The following is a 12,842-nucleotide window of genomic DNA, read 5'->3' as shown; positions in this document are numbered from 1 at the left end:
CCAGAGGGACTAAGAGATAAAGAAGTCCCCGAGATATGAGGTGTTTCATGTTTGCAAAATCTACAGTGATCAAAGTTTTGCGAACGTTATGAATCAACTTGTTTTCAGCTAAACACGCATTCACTTCGATCATCGTCCTATATTCCTGAAATATATCCCCTTTTTTTATTTTTTTCACCTAAAATGCTTTATTCTCGTCCAAATGCCATGATTAAATTTGAATTCCGTTATAATGTTGCATGTCCTATCAAAGTAGGCTCTCTGTGCTTAAATATGTATACCCCAATCGAAGAATTTTTAACATTATTAATAGTTTTATTCCACGCTATAAATACATATTAAAACAATGACAAAAATATTTATTTTCACAATAATCGAAAGACATCTCTGCTAAAAACAGAGACAACTCTGCGATTCCGACTGTTTTGTGAGCATGCGTTTATGAATCACTATCAAATGTATAGTGATGATTCCTGGTGTATAAATCCAAGTCATATCGCGGTCTTACTACATGCACAACAGGACCCGTGAAGATCCGGGGTAGAACAGATTCTCAGCAACCCATGCTTGCCGTAAAAGGCGACTAACGGGATTGGGTGGTCAGGCTCGCTGACTTGGTTGATGCATGTCATCGTATACCAATTGCGTGGATCGATGCTCAAGATGTCAATCACTGGATTATCTGGTCCATACTCGATTATTTACAGACCGCCGTCATATAGCTGGAATTTTGGTGAGTGAGGCGTAAAACAACAAACAAACATGCACGATAGGGTATCTACTGACAGGCACCTAGCCCAAAATTATACCTAGTGGGAAAAAATACGTACATAGATTAAAGGTACATGTCCATCGACAACTTATTGTATTCCAAGATTATTTTTAACAGAGGTGAGGTGAGAAGAAAAGAGGTTTAACGTCGCGTCCAAAATTATTGCACTTATATAGCGACGCTCTTTTTAATAGAACAGCGAGTGAGTGAGTATTGTTTTACGCGGCTTTTAGCAATATTCCAGCAACATCACGTCGGGGGACACCAAAAATGGGCTTCACAGAATGTACCTATGGCGGGAATCGAGAATCCGGGTCTTCGGCGTGACGAGCGAACGCTTTAACCACTAGGCTACCCGACCGCCCCTTTCTTGATGACAATCACTGGATCCAGTGTCGACGGTGGCTAACACTTTTAAGGACAGCGTTAAGCCTTCTACCACCACAATACACAAAAAAAGAAAAATTGTAACTTTCATTTTATTACCAAAACAACAAATTAACGTGTTGTAAAATAAACAATTCTCAGCGTTTGCTCAACAGAGACCTTCTGACAGTGTCTTTTCGAACGTCTTTTGGGTGATGCTGTGGCTCCTTACCAACGCTCGGCCGCGTCATCGGGATGGACTGTGCCATCAATTCGAACAAGTTGTCTGAAGCAAACATTGAAGAGATTCATGTGTATGAGATTATGTCAGTCCACTATGTGTCCAAATAGATGCCACTGATCACATCTATGAGCAGAAGGATAAAATGTTCTGAACCTAAAGTGTGTCATTCTTAATTAAAGTACTCACGGAAATGAAAAAAAACTGTTTTTTCGACCTCAGATCTTAAATAAATAAAGGTGACCTATGACACCTTGACAGGTGAGAACAGATGCATAATGCCTATAGTCTGTTTCTGCTGTGTCAATTTGGACTTAGTTTTATTTTTGAATGTTAAAAGTGCCGACAAATAACCTCCTGTAAAGTACATTTTGTATTGTTCACTGAGATCAAACTAGCAAATCCAGACTAGTACTTTTCGAGTTGTTTTGGTATTTCGTATTTACAGCTATGTAACACTTTGTGTCGATTTTTAAATTGAGAAAAACAGTTTTTTTTCATTTCCGTGAATACTTTAGGTGGGGGCATGGTTGGCCCAGTCGTCAAAGCGCCGCAATTCGCTGTGCAGAGTTGCGTCCCTTGGGTAAGAAACCTATGATCTTGGGTTCGAATCCCAGTTTGCCATGATTATGTATCTACGTTTGTCCGCACCAGACCCGTGCTCGTAGATTTCACCAAAGTGGTAAACGTCTGAGACCTGTACCACTCCGGGCTTTCCTCTCAGATTAAGCTGATAAGCCGTGATAGAACTATAATGATGTTCAAACCGAACTCACTCAAAATTAGGTTGTCATTTCCAATACGCTTGTCTGTGCTTTCGTGCACGGATAGTCTAATGGTAGTTGTATTTCTTTTTAAATAGATTGTATCATTGTTGAATTATATTTATGTCTTTTCTCTTCCACCAAATAGCATATCACATGCATGGTAACCACCATCCATACTAATGTTATTTATACACAGCTGAAGTACGATACCTTCTTTGTTTGATTCAACCAGTAGATATCGTCGTTTTCTTCCATTGATGCAGGAACTCTGAAATAGGCTCAGTAAGTAGCATCAGGTCAACAATAAGCCGGAAAACGTAATGATCTACGGCGAACAATACTTAAATAGTGTTCAGATTTCTTATCCAAATGTAATGTCACACGAGTGGGTTAGTTCTTAAGACGCATTTTGCAACCTTTCATGTCGATCGGCAAGAATTGGTTTCACACATTGTGCCCCTGTCAGGAATCCAACTCATGTCTTGGGCATGACAAACGACAGCCGTTACCATTCGACTACAACACATGAAATTATCGTATAAGTGTTACCGCTTTGACAAACAATACAATACATTGTGGTTTACGATTCCATTAATATGGACGCGAGGGAAAATTGGGTTTAACATCGCGTTCAAAAATACTGCATATATATAGCAACGTCAACCATTGTCTGTATTATGGGCCTATGGCCTTCTTACTGAATAAACTGTCTGTCTGTCCGTCCGTACGTGCGTGCGTGCGTCTGCATTTGTGCTAGCCCGGAGTTATACGTTTCATATTTCCAGCCCACACAGGTTAACATGCAGATGGATACCCCCTCAGACCAGTCCTTGTTTTGTCGCCTAATGCCGAGCGTCAGGAAGGGTAACAACAAGTACCATTTGTTATCGTTTTAAAGGATGACGCGGCTGGGGATCGAACCAACACAGCAAAAAAAGTGTAGGTTTCCGTCTTCCGGAAACCTTCCGGATACCTACCCATTTTGGATCCGGCCCGGATACCTTCCGGAAACCTTCCCCCAAAAATGTCAAAATTTGGGGGGTGCATTTTGTTCACTTAAGTGTGAAACACATAAAAAAAATATCTTGAAAATACCAAGAAATTTGAAGGTTGCTGAAGGCATCTGGTAGGTTTCCGGAATGTATCCGGGCCGGATCCAAAATGGGTAGGTATCCGGAAGGTTTCCGGAAGACGGAAACCTACACTTTTTTTGCTGTGCAAATATGCAGATGGGATTAACAAAGCAGAATCGACATTATTAATCTCCATACATCGATGCGATGCCAGCCTCCCTATTGAGTTATTGCCTCACGTTCCCAATAAGTTTCGAAATGTGTGGGTGTTGCTGGAGACAAAGAACAAGACATTGGTACTGTATGATAAATCGGGCGGTTGATTACAGCATTGTTTTCACACACGGTTCCTGAATGAAGTATTGTAAGAATGATGCATTGATTATTACCCTCCCGTGTTTCCGCATCGTAAAGATTATATTTCAGGAATATGCCAATGCACTGTAGCTCACCTGGATATGTAGTCAACGGTTTGAAATGCCATTAAAAACAGCAACTTAACAAAAGCTGATGTCAATATTGGTATTCCATAAAAATCCCAAAAGTAAGAACTAGCACAAAGATCAAATAATTTTAAAAAAAGACAACGTCATCATAAAGAGAAACATTGATACCAAGTTGAGCAGGCCGTCAGCAGGGCGTTGGTGTAGCCAAGTGTTAAAACGTTCGACAGAAGCAGTGAATAAACCTTTCATCAAAACAGAAAATATAAAGAAACCCTGTGTAAGGTAAATGTATTTTACAATATTTATAGGGGCGGTCGGGTAGCCTCATGGTTAAAGCGTTCGCTCCGAAGACCCGGGATCGATTCCCCACTATGAAACAATGCGTGAAGCCCATTTCTGGTTTACAGAGCCAAATATGGCTTATGAACAATTTAAAAACGTCAAAATGTGAGATATAGCTACAAACGAATCTCACAATTAGCTAAACAAATACCAATCATTACATTTTGCACAAACATGGCAGAGAAATTGCCATAAATTCATTCAGTGTGCTTGCTGTGTCGGCCACATTGAAAATTGGATTGGAGGTGATGATAATGTTAACGGTGCGTTGAACAACATATTGCAAGAAATTATTGCAAATCTGAAAATTTCGAACATCACAAACGACGGAATATGTGTTGAGTTCCACTACTAACCACACGCGCGCACGCACGCACGCACACGCACGCACAGGCACACACACCAAATTTCATTGCATTTGAGTAATGGCAATAAGATGTTTCATCTTTCATTATGGTCAACGTGTGAAGGTCCAATCAAGGACAGCATCTAAGATATCACAAAATAACACAGATACTAAGTAAATAGCATTACATTTTGTTTGTTTTAGTTTCCATATACATGTGCATACACACCAATAAGCTATATCAGAATATTCACATCACAATAATCAATGTTACGCAGATCTCAGAGAATTCAACGCAAACGCAACGCAAACGCACACGCACACGCACACACACACACGCACACACACACACACACACAAAATAAGATTTTTTTTTATTCCAATCATTTTCTTCAAATTTCCGACCCATTATTTTTTCCCCACGCTACTTGGCAATGACTACGAATTTTGTACAGAGTAAGAATTGATAAAACATCTTACTTCAGTTTTTGTTTTCAATGATGTTCGTTATGTTCAAAGGGGCGCTGGTGAAGTCTACATATGCATGAACAATAGTTGCGTGTCTAAGAGTATCCAGCAGTCGATGTTCTAATACTTTCAAATTCAATAAAATTACATTTTTATTACATTTTGGGGGAACTGGGCAAAATTACATGTATAATCTCATTCAGATGGTCATCATTGTAGTCTACTCCTTTCATTCACTGCCACTGGGGATATGTTACTGACATACCATATTGACTGGTTCATTAATTCTGCCCAGATAAGATAACATGGTACATGTAACAAAACTAAGTAGTATGAACTAAATGCATCTTGCGAAGTCTATTTGATACATAATTATAAGGTACACTATGTTTAGCCAAGTGTTGTGAATCTGCTAGGAATATTTCATAAGCATTTGGGAACGATATGGATATATGATTCAGCCACGTTTCATTTTGGTATATTCTGTCTATCCATGAAAATATTTTGAATACAAGCCAAAAACAGAGTCGATTGTACGACTCCAACTATATCATGAGCTTGTGTTTAGGAATCACCATCAAACAGTGATGATACCAGGTGATTGAGCGTATCCTGCCACCGGTGGCACCCGTAGTAAACACATGCAAAGGCATGTCAAGTGTTCAGCTAAAAAACACGGGAAAACATGATATAAGTCAAAATAGGAAATTACATTTGTCACTAATGAGTCCACATGTCCTCCAAAAGTCTACCATAAAACTTGGTGAAAGCTTTGAATGTTGTAACCTTGAACAAACAGTTTCTGAGCAAGAGTTGTATGACGCTCTTTGAAATCTTGGAAGAAGAGCATGCTCGAGTGTTTCTCAAAAGTTGTGAAATGTAAACAACAAGGACTGGAGCTGTCGAAATATTGCTAGACATAAAGGGAAAGCGGACTATTGGAAAGTTGAAATCATCCCTCTTGTTATACACTCTGTGGAAAGTGTTTTGTCACTCTGAGTCGTTATGCACAGATCTAAATAGGAAACAGATGAGGCGGTCTCACTAGTCTCCTTTATTTCTAGTTCAGGTGGGTAAATCAGTTGAAGGGAATCGGTTGTTGAACAATATCAGATCATCGATAGACCTGAAGCTTAAGTTCAACTTATAAATTACCTTGTTTTAAATTTGCCAATCTGAGCAGAAATTTCGATTCATATGCAGCAAGAAACAGATCATCGAGGAGGAGATCGACATTGGTGCCCATGGGGATGCCGACGTCTTGCCTTAATGTCCTTACATATAAGTTATCAATGAGAAAGTCCAGCATTTCACATTAGTTTCTCAATAAACATCAGATGGCATTTGCTTTCATTTTGACGAATTGGCCTGAACCTCTGAAGATATTTAACTGTATCTGTGGTCACCATATTTTGTGACAAAAGACCCATATCATGTATCACTGAATGAACCTTTTCATTACGTTTGTGATTTAGGATAGTGAATGTGAACCTGGTTCTATTCTGATATTGTGAAAAGTCAAGTAAATCCTTTGAGTGTTTGAGGATACACATGGTATTACTTCCACTTGTCTCAAATACGTTCTGGTAATATAAAAAAAGTCCTTCCATGATTGTATTAAGGATTATACTTAATCGTTGACACAGGGATGTGGTGGTACATGTGCTGCACCCAGCAATATATCTCTCTTTGAGGCAATAACATGTACAACATTTGGAGCACTAATATCTCCAAATCTACGTGTTAAATACATACTATTTTATGATATCTTAAGGTTATCTTTTTTAATGTCCAGATGAATTTAAAGTATTTTTTTATATGAAATTATTACTTTATCTAAAGGGCTTGGAACTGACGAAAATAGATGATTAAGTTTGGACAATAGTAAAAGTTTCAGAAAACATTTCTTCCCATAAGAATAAAATTTTTTAGATCATTGGTCCATTTCTCTATTTATCTTTTCAAGCTTTTCGTGTAATTAAGTTGAGTCATTTCATCTAAGTCTACATCAAATTTAATTCCCAAAAGCTTAAAGGATGGTTATGTCCAGTCTACGTTTCGTTCTTTACAAGCATGTATCTGGGTTTTGGGGGGGATCCAATTCATATCAATCTGATTTTCCATACTTTAATATCTCGTCCAGAAAACCTGTGTAGGTTTAGATTGGTGTAGGTTTTTTTCGGTACTGTCCAATATCATCGTTGTATCATCTGTGAACTGTCCCAATAATTTTTCAACATTTCCTGTTTTAATGCCTTTATCTTCTAATTCATGTCAATAATGAGAGAACCGCAACACATAAGATAAATATGCATAGCAAGACAGGATCTCCCTGGCGGCAGCCCCGTGTTATTAGAAAAAAAATGTAAATCATTTACTAAAACTGAAGATTCCGTTCCTTAAAAAAACTGAAATCCATTTATGTATATTCGGTCCAAAGTTTTGAAAAAAATTAAAACATTCATCATAAAAGTTCTGTCAACGGAATCGAAGGCTTTTTTCAGAAATCATAAGTAGGAGCAGCCCCGGTATTTGTTGTGTTTCCGTGCAATCCATAACTTCACATATAAGTATGGTTATTTCTCCTAAATATATTCCTGGGAGAAAGCTTTTTTGTTTTGATTTATAACAAGTAGTAAATGTTGTTGTTTTTTTAATTCTATTGGCAATTACTACAGAAGCTAATATGTAAGAAGTTTCTATTTCACGACTGGGCGCCAACATGTTAAGAAGTTGGTTACTTATTGGACAGCAAGTTATCAAACCCTGCTTTTGTGTCACTGAATGTGTTCCATTGCTACAGGCAAAATGACCGAATAATGATCATAAATATGGCTGTCGTAGTTTCGGATATTCGAACCTCTTACGCAAATTGGGGTACCATCGGTGAGAACCGACAAGCTCCACTTTCAGTTTCTGGGGAAAATATGTTCAGGACGAATGTGCACGTTTTGTTTTCTATCTCTTCTGATTGCCATATTTCATGAAAAACTTGGAATTGCATATGATGTCCATCTGTCCACCATGTTTCAGGCCTCGGGCCCTTCAAGAAGGCGAGAAGATTCATTGATTTTAAAAAAAAATGAAAGATGGCTACCTCGAGCGGCCATATTGAAAATCCAGTGTTGATGCCTTGATCAAATTTTAAACAGTAAAACATCGCTTGATATGAAAAATGAGCAAATCGTTAATACGACATATGTTATGGGTGCCAGGGGTGGGGCTTGATACGAGCACCTTTTTGGGAAAACCTGGAGTTATTATTTCATAAACACAAGCTCATGACATTGTCGGAATCATACAATCGACTCTGCTTTATGGGGAGATTTCTATTGGTTATAAAAAGTGTTTTGTCGCTATATTTAAGTTTTCGAAATATTAAATTAACACACGTGTTCTTACTAACCCGAAATGACAAGAAGGAATCCCAGCAAAGCCTTTCAAAACAGGATCAGGCCATCAGGGTAAAACACTGCAGATTTTTATTCCTTTGGATAACAATTTGAAAGTCGCCCAACTTCTAACGAATGTGCACTGTTAACCGCTGGAGGTCTCCGCAAACCTGCCAAGACCTCTATACCATCGGCAAGTGAGTTCCACTTGTTTTAAGATGTGTTGCTTGTAGCAGAAGCTTTACGCCCCAATACTTCATTGAGAACGACGGTAGACATGCCATTATCACGAACGTGAGCCAGCTTTGTTTCTGTGCAAATGCATGACGTTATGAGGTGAGGTGAAGTGAAATTGGGTTTAACGTCGCGTCCAAGATTATTGCACTTATAAAGCAAGTGTGTGTGTGTGTGGCTGCTGGTTCTAGTCCGGACTAATGCCGATTTACAGTGCTAGCTCACTGATATACCATGACGCAGTTAAACACGAATACCCCACTCAGACACACTATACTGACTCCGAGCCGACCAGTCCTTGTTTTAGCCCCTTAATGCCGAGCGCCAGACAGTGTAACAACATGTACCATCTTTTAACGTCTTTTGGTATGACGCGGGCAGGGAATTGAACCCCGGACCTTCCGCTCTCAGGGCGGAGGCTCTACCACTAAACCACGGAGGTGGTCTCATGACGTTATGAACCCGAAAGAGTATGGAGCCAGACCAGGTCATAAGTGAGTGAGTCTGTGTTGTTAAACGCAATATTGAGCACCAAATATTTCATTGCTAAATATCCAAGATCAGTGATGGTTAAAAATCAACTCAGTACGTATGTTCTTGAGTATTGTTTTACGCCGTTTAGCAATCTCCAAGCACTATGGCGGCTTGACGAACGAACGCTTTAAAAGTTGAAATATTTACCCCAACGCCATACCATGTCAGATAAATTTGTTTTATGCCGCAGTAGTCAATATTCCAGACATATGACAGCATTTGGAACAATCCCGCGATTGATATATAGCTCAAATGGAGCCCAGATAAATCCTTAATTTCAGAGCAGACGCAATCTGGACTTGCCAATTCATTCTAGACTTGAGAGCACTCCCATAATAATTTACTGTCTGGGGTCTGGACGACAGACTAAGGCCCATCCATCCCTGGTACACCCGCGGGTCAGCAATGTAGCTCCAATAGGAAACCTACCCCGTCACAGTTGTTGCTGCACAGTGTGAAGTTACATTCGAAATTCATGCTGCGGTCCCCTCCCATGGCGAATGTTTGAAAGTAGGGACTCCTGGTGGTCAGGCCTTTAGTCACAAAACCATCAGTTGTGTTGAACACGATTCCATCTCCGCATCTGAAAGAGAAGTGACAATAGGAGGGTGTGTTTGTATACACTACACTTTGTGTAAGCAACGCCAATTATTATATTTGTATCACTGATGCAATGGACTCCTGAGTTAATATTACTGAAAGAATATATTATTCCTCAGCAGCAGATGAATTCAGATGAACAGTCTGCGGTAAAATTACCAAATTATTTTGTAAATTCTGCGGCAAGAACGTAATCACATCCCCTAAAAATCAATACGAACACATTTTTCTAAAACTAGAATCCAAATTATTATCAATGATAAACAGTTATCATTGAAATGGACAAGACAAAATTATGTAAATACCTATGCCCTGGTGCTATATATTATGGTTACATGCAAACATAGTTCAGGTAGTCATAACACCAAAAGAATGTTTTAAAAGTGAGGCGAGGTGAAATGGGGCTTAGCGTCGCGTCCAAGATTATTGCACTTATATAGCGACGTACATGCACGTGAGTTTGTGCTTGTGCTTGTGCTTGTGCTTGTGCTTGCCCGGACTGATGCCGATTAATAGAGCTAGCCCACTGAGACTCCGAGCCGACCAGTCCTTGTTTTAGCCCCTTAATGCCGAGCGCCAGACAGGGTAACAACAAGTGCCATCTTTTAACGACTTTTGGTATGACGCGGCCGGAGATCGAACCCGAAACCTTCCGTTCTCCGGGCGAACGCGCTGCCACTAGACCACGGAGGCGGTCCGTTTAAAAGTGAAAAATATCTATTTCAGATTTCATCTTATATCAGGAATCAGTGTGTATGTTTGAATCATATGCAAAATGATTGGACATCATTCGAGTTAGAATAATGAAAAGTAGTATACTGATTGATTAAAAAAAACAATTCTGCAGTCATTCTGCGAGTTACACTTTCTGTGAATCTTTCCGCGATCGCGGAATCGATAAATTCGCCTTGGATTGATGATATTTTTACATTTGCTATGCTAACATATGGACACCAAAAGGTCTGCCTCAGATCAAGCTGGATCTGGCATGCGTCTGCAAGGTGGAGACAACCGCGTGGTTGTCTTGGGTTGTACGCCGCTTGGAACACGGTTTGCCAGGTTAAAACGTGGGAGGAAGTAGGTCCTGGACGTGTAAGAGTGAGTTGCAATGGGGTGTAATGTCGCGCGGTGTGCGTGTGCGTGTGCGTGTGCCCATGCTGCTGCTTGTAGTAGTCCGGTTACATGTTGCTGTCCACCTGAGCAACCATGCCGCAGTTTAACATGAATACCTTCCTCAGTCGACCCGTGACGATCCAGGGTAGAATAGGTCTTCAGCAGCCCATGCTTGCCGTAAAAGGCGACTATGCTTGTAACAGGCGACAAAAGGGATCGGGTGGTCAGATTCGCTGACTTGGTTGATGCATGTCATCGTTTCCTGCAGACATGGTGTACGTCTGTTGTTTCACATCACACTCAGCAATATTCCATCCTTTTGACGCCGGTATGTAAATAATCGAGCGTGGACCAGACAATTCAGTGCTGAACATCATGAGCATCAGTTGGGATACGATCATAAGCATAAACCACGTCATCGGGCCTGACCAGCCGATCCCGTCAGTCACGACAAGCACGGGTTGCCGAAGACAATTCTACCCCGGATATTCACAGGTTTCCCGATATGTAGTTATTTACCTTTAATATGTTTCGCATATCAACTGCTTCTTATGGATAAAACACCAATCAACATCAAACAGATTGTGTTTGCATGTGTTAGTAAAGAACAAATACAAACAAAATGAGCAAACACAAATTTAAAGTTTAAACATGACATTATCAGTGAGTGAGTGAGTGAGTGAGTGAGTGGGGTTTTACGCCGCTTTTAGCAATAATCCAGCAATATCACGGCGGGGGAGACCAGAAATGGGCTTCACACATTGTACCCATGTCGGGAATCGAACCCGGGTCTTCGGCGTGACGAGCGAACGCTTTAACCACTAGGCTACCCGACCGCCCCCTCACATTATCATTGAAGTAAGATGCGTTCTGGTAATAAAAAAATAATGAACACTATTTCCCTTAACAGATAAACAGACAAATACAAAACAATAGTTAATGACCCGCATGTAACTCCCTTAAAGCCAGATTCATACAGTGGTAATACCTAAAGCTAGTGGAATAACCCATGCAATCTTCTACAGTACGAACTAAGCTTTATCAAATTCCCTCCAGACCAAGTCGATCAAGTCCACGGCAGAGGCTCCCAGCTAATCACCGAGTAAGTGAATGAGTAGTTACGGCGTTGTGAGAACAAAAGACGGTCTGTAAAAGTCTAATTTGCCCTAGAGCTGGCAAATCGGCCAACAAAATAAACATCGATCAATGTCGTCGGGAGTTCGAAGGCTGAGATTGGTTCTTCTCGGGTGGTTCCTAGAACTGTGTGGTGTCTTCATGATCATGAGACTCTCCACACAAACCCACGGTCCAACTTGAAGCTGATTTTAGTGGGAAAATGTATTGTGTTGGGTTTTATTCGTTAGGAGGAGTAGGTGAATGCTTAAAGTACATGTGGTGAAGTGACCGTGGCATCTTGCGCTTTTTTGTCTGGTAAATGACGTTGTACATCGTATGCATTAACCGCAGTATCTACATTGTCTGGTATATGAAATGGAACATGGTATGGATTAACCGCGGTACCTACACCTATATTGTCTGGTATATGACGTGGAACATGGTATGGATTAACCGCGGTACCTACCCCTATTTTGTCTGGTAAATGGCGTGGAACATGGTATGGATTAGCCGCGGTACCTACACCTATATTGTCTGGTAAATGGCGTGGAACATGGTATGGATTAGCCGCGGTACCTACACCTATATTGTCTGGTAAATGACGTGGTACATGATATGATTTGTATGTTTGTTGTTTAACGCCGCATTCATCAATATTCCACCTATATGACGGCGGTCTGTAAATACCAGACAAGACAATCCAGTCATTGACAACATGAGCATCGATCCGCGCAATTGGGATCGATGTCATGCATCAACCAAGTCAGCGAGCCTGACCACCCGATCCCGTTAGTCGCCTGTTACGGCAAGCATGAGTTGCTGAAGACCTAATCTACCACGGATCTTCACGGGTCACATGATATGGATAACCCGCGGTACTAACACCTTTATTGTCTGGTAAATGACGTGTAACATGTTATAAACTTTAGTTTGTACTTAACCAGTTATGGATATTTTTTCAGCGGTGGGTCCCAGACTGCATACCCGCCCGGATGTGTGGTTTAGGTCTTCCCACAAACATATTCAAAGCCT

The 12,842-nt window shown here is 40.4% G+C and overlaps 1 protein-coding gene across 2 annotated transcripts in view; it reads right to left on the bottom strand.

Annotated features, from left to right (window-relative positions):
• Window positions 1-1,235: 1,235 nt before the first annotated feature.
• The window catches only part of LOC124149135 (vitelline envelope sperm lysin receptor-like), a 35,641-nt gene continuing 24,034 nt past the window's right edge, over window positions 1,236-12,842 (bottom strand). For both annotated transcript variants that reach the window (XM_046520510.2, XM_046520511.2), the window contains exons 8-10: window positions 9,411-9,564; window positions 2,357-2,414; window positions 1,236-1,424 (exon numbers count right to left, since the gene is read on the bottom strand). In XM_046520510.2, the coding sequence (XP_046376466.2) occupies window positions 1,297-1,424; window positions 2,357-2,414; window positions 9,411-9,564 (340 nt within the window). In that variant the 3' untranslated portion in view covers window positions 1,236-1,296. The remainder of the gene's footprint in view (window positions 1,425-2,356; window positions 2,415-9,410; window positions 9,565-12,842) is intronic.

This window comes from Haliotis rufescens, unplaced genomic scaffold, assembly GCF_023055435.1.
Source record: "Haliotis rufescens isolate VD_foot unplaced genomic scaffold, xgHalRufe1.0.p SCAF_32, whole genome shotgun sequence".
Classification (NCBI taxonomy): Eukaryota; Metazoa; Mollusca; class Gastropoda; order Lepetellida; family Haliotidae; genus Haliotis; species Haliotis rufescens.
The sequence above is the reverse complement of the archived record's forward strand: the minus strand, read 5'-3'. Positions and strand labels throughout refer to the sequence as shown.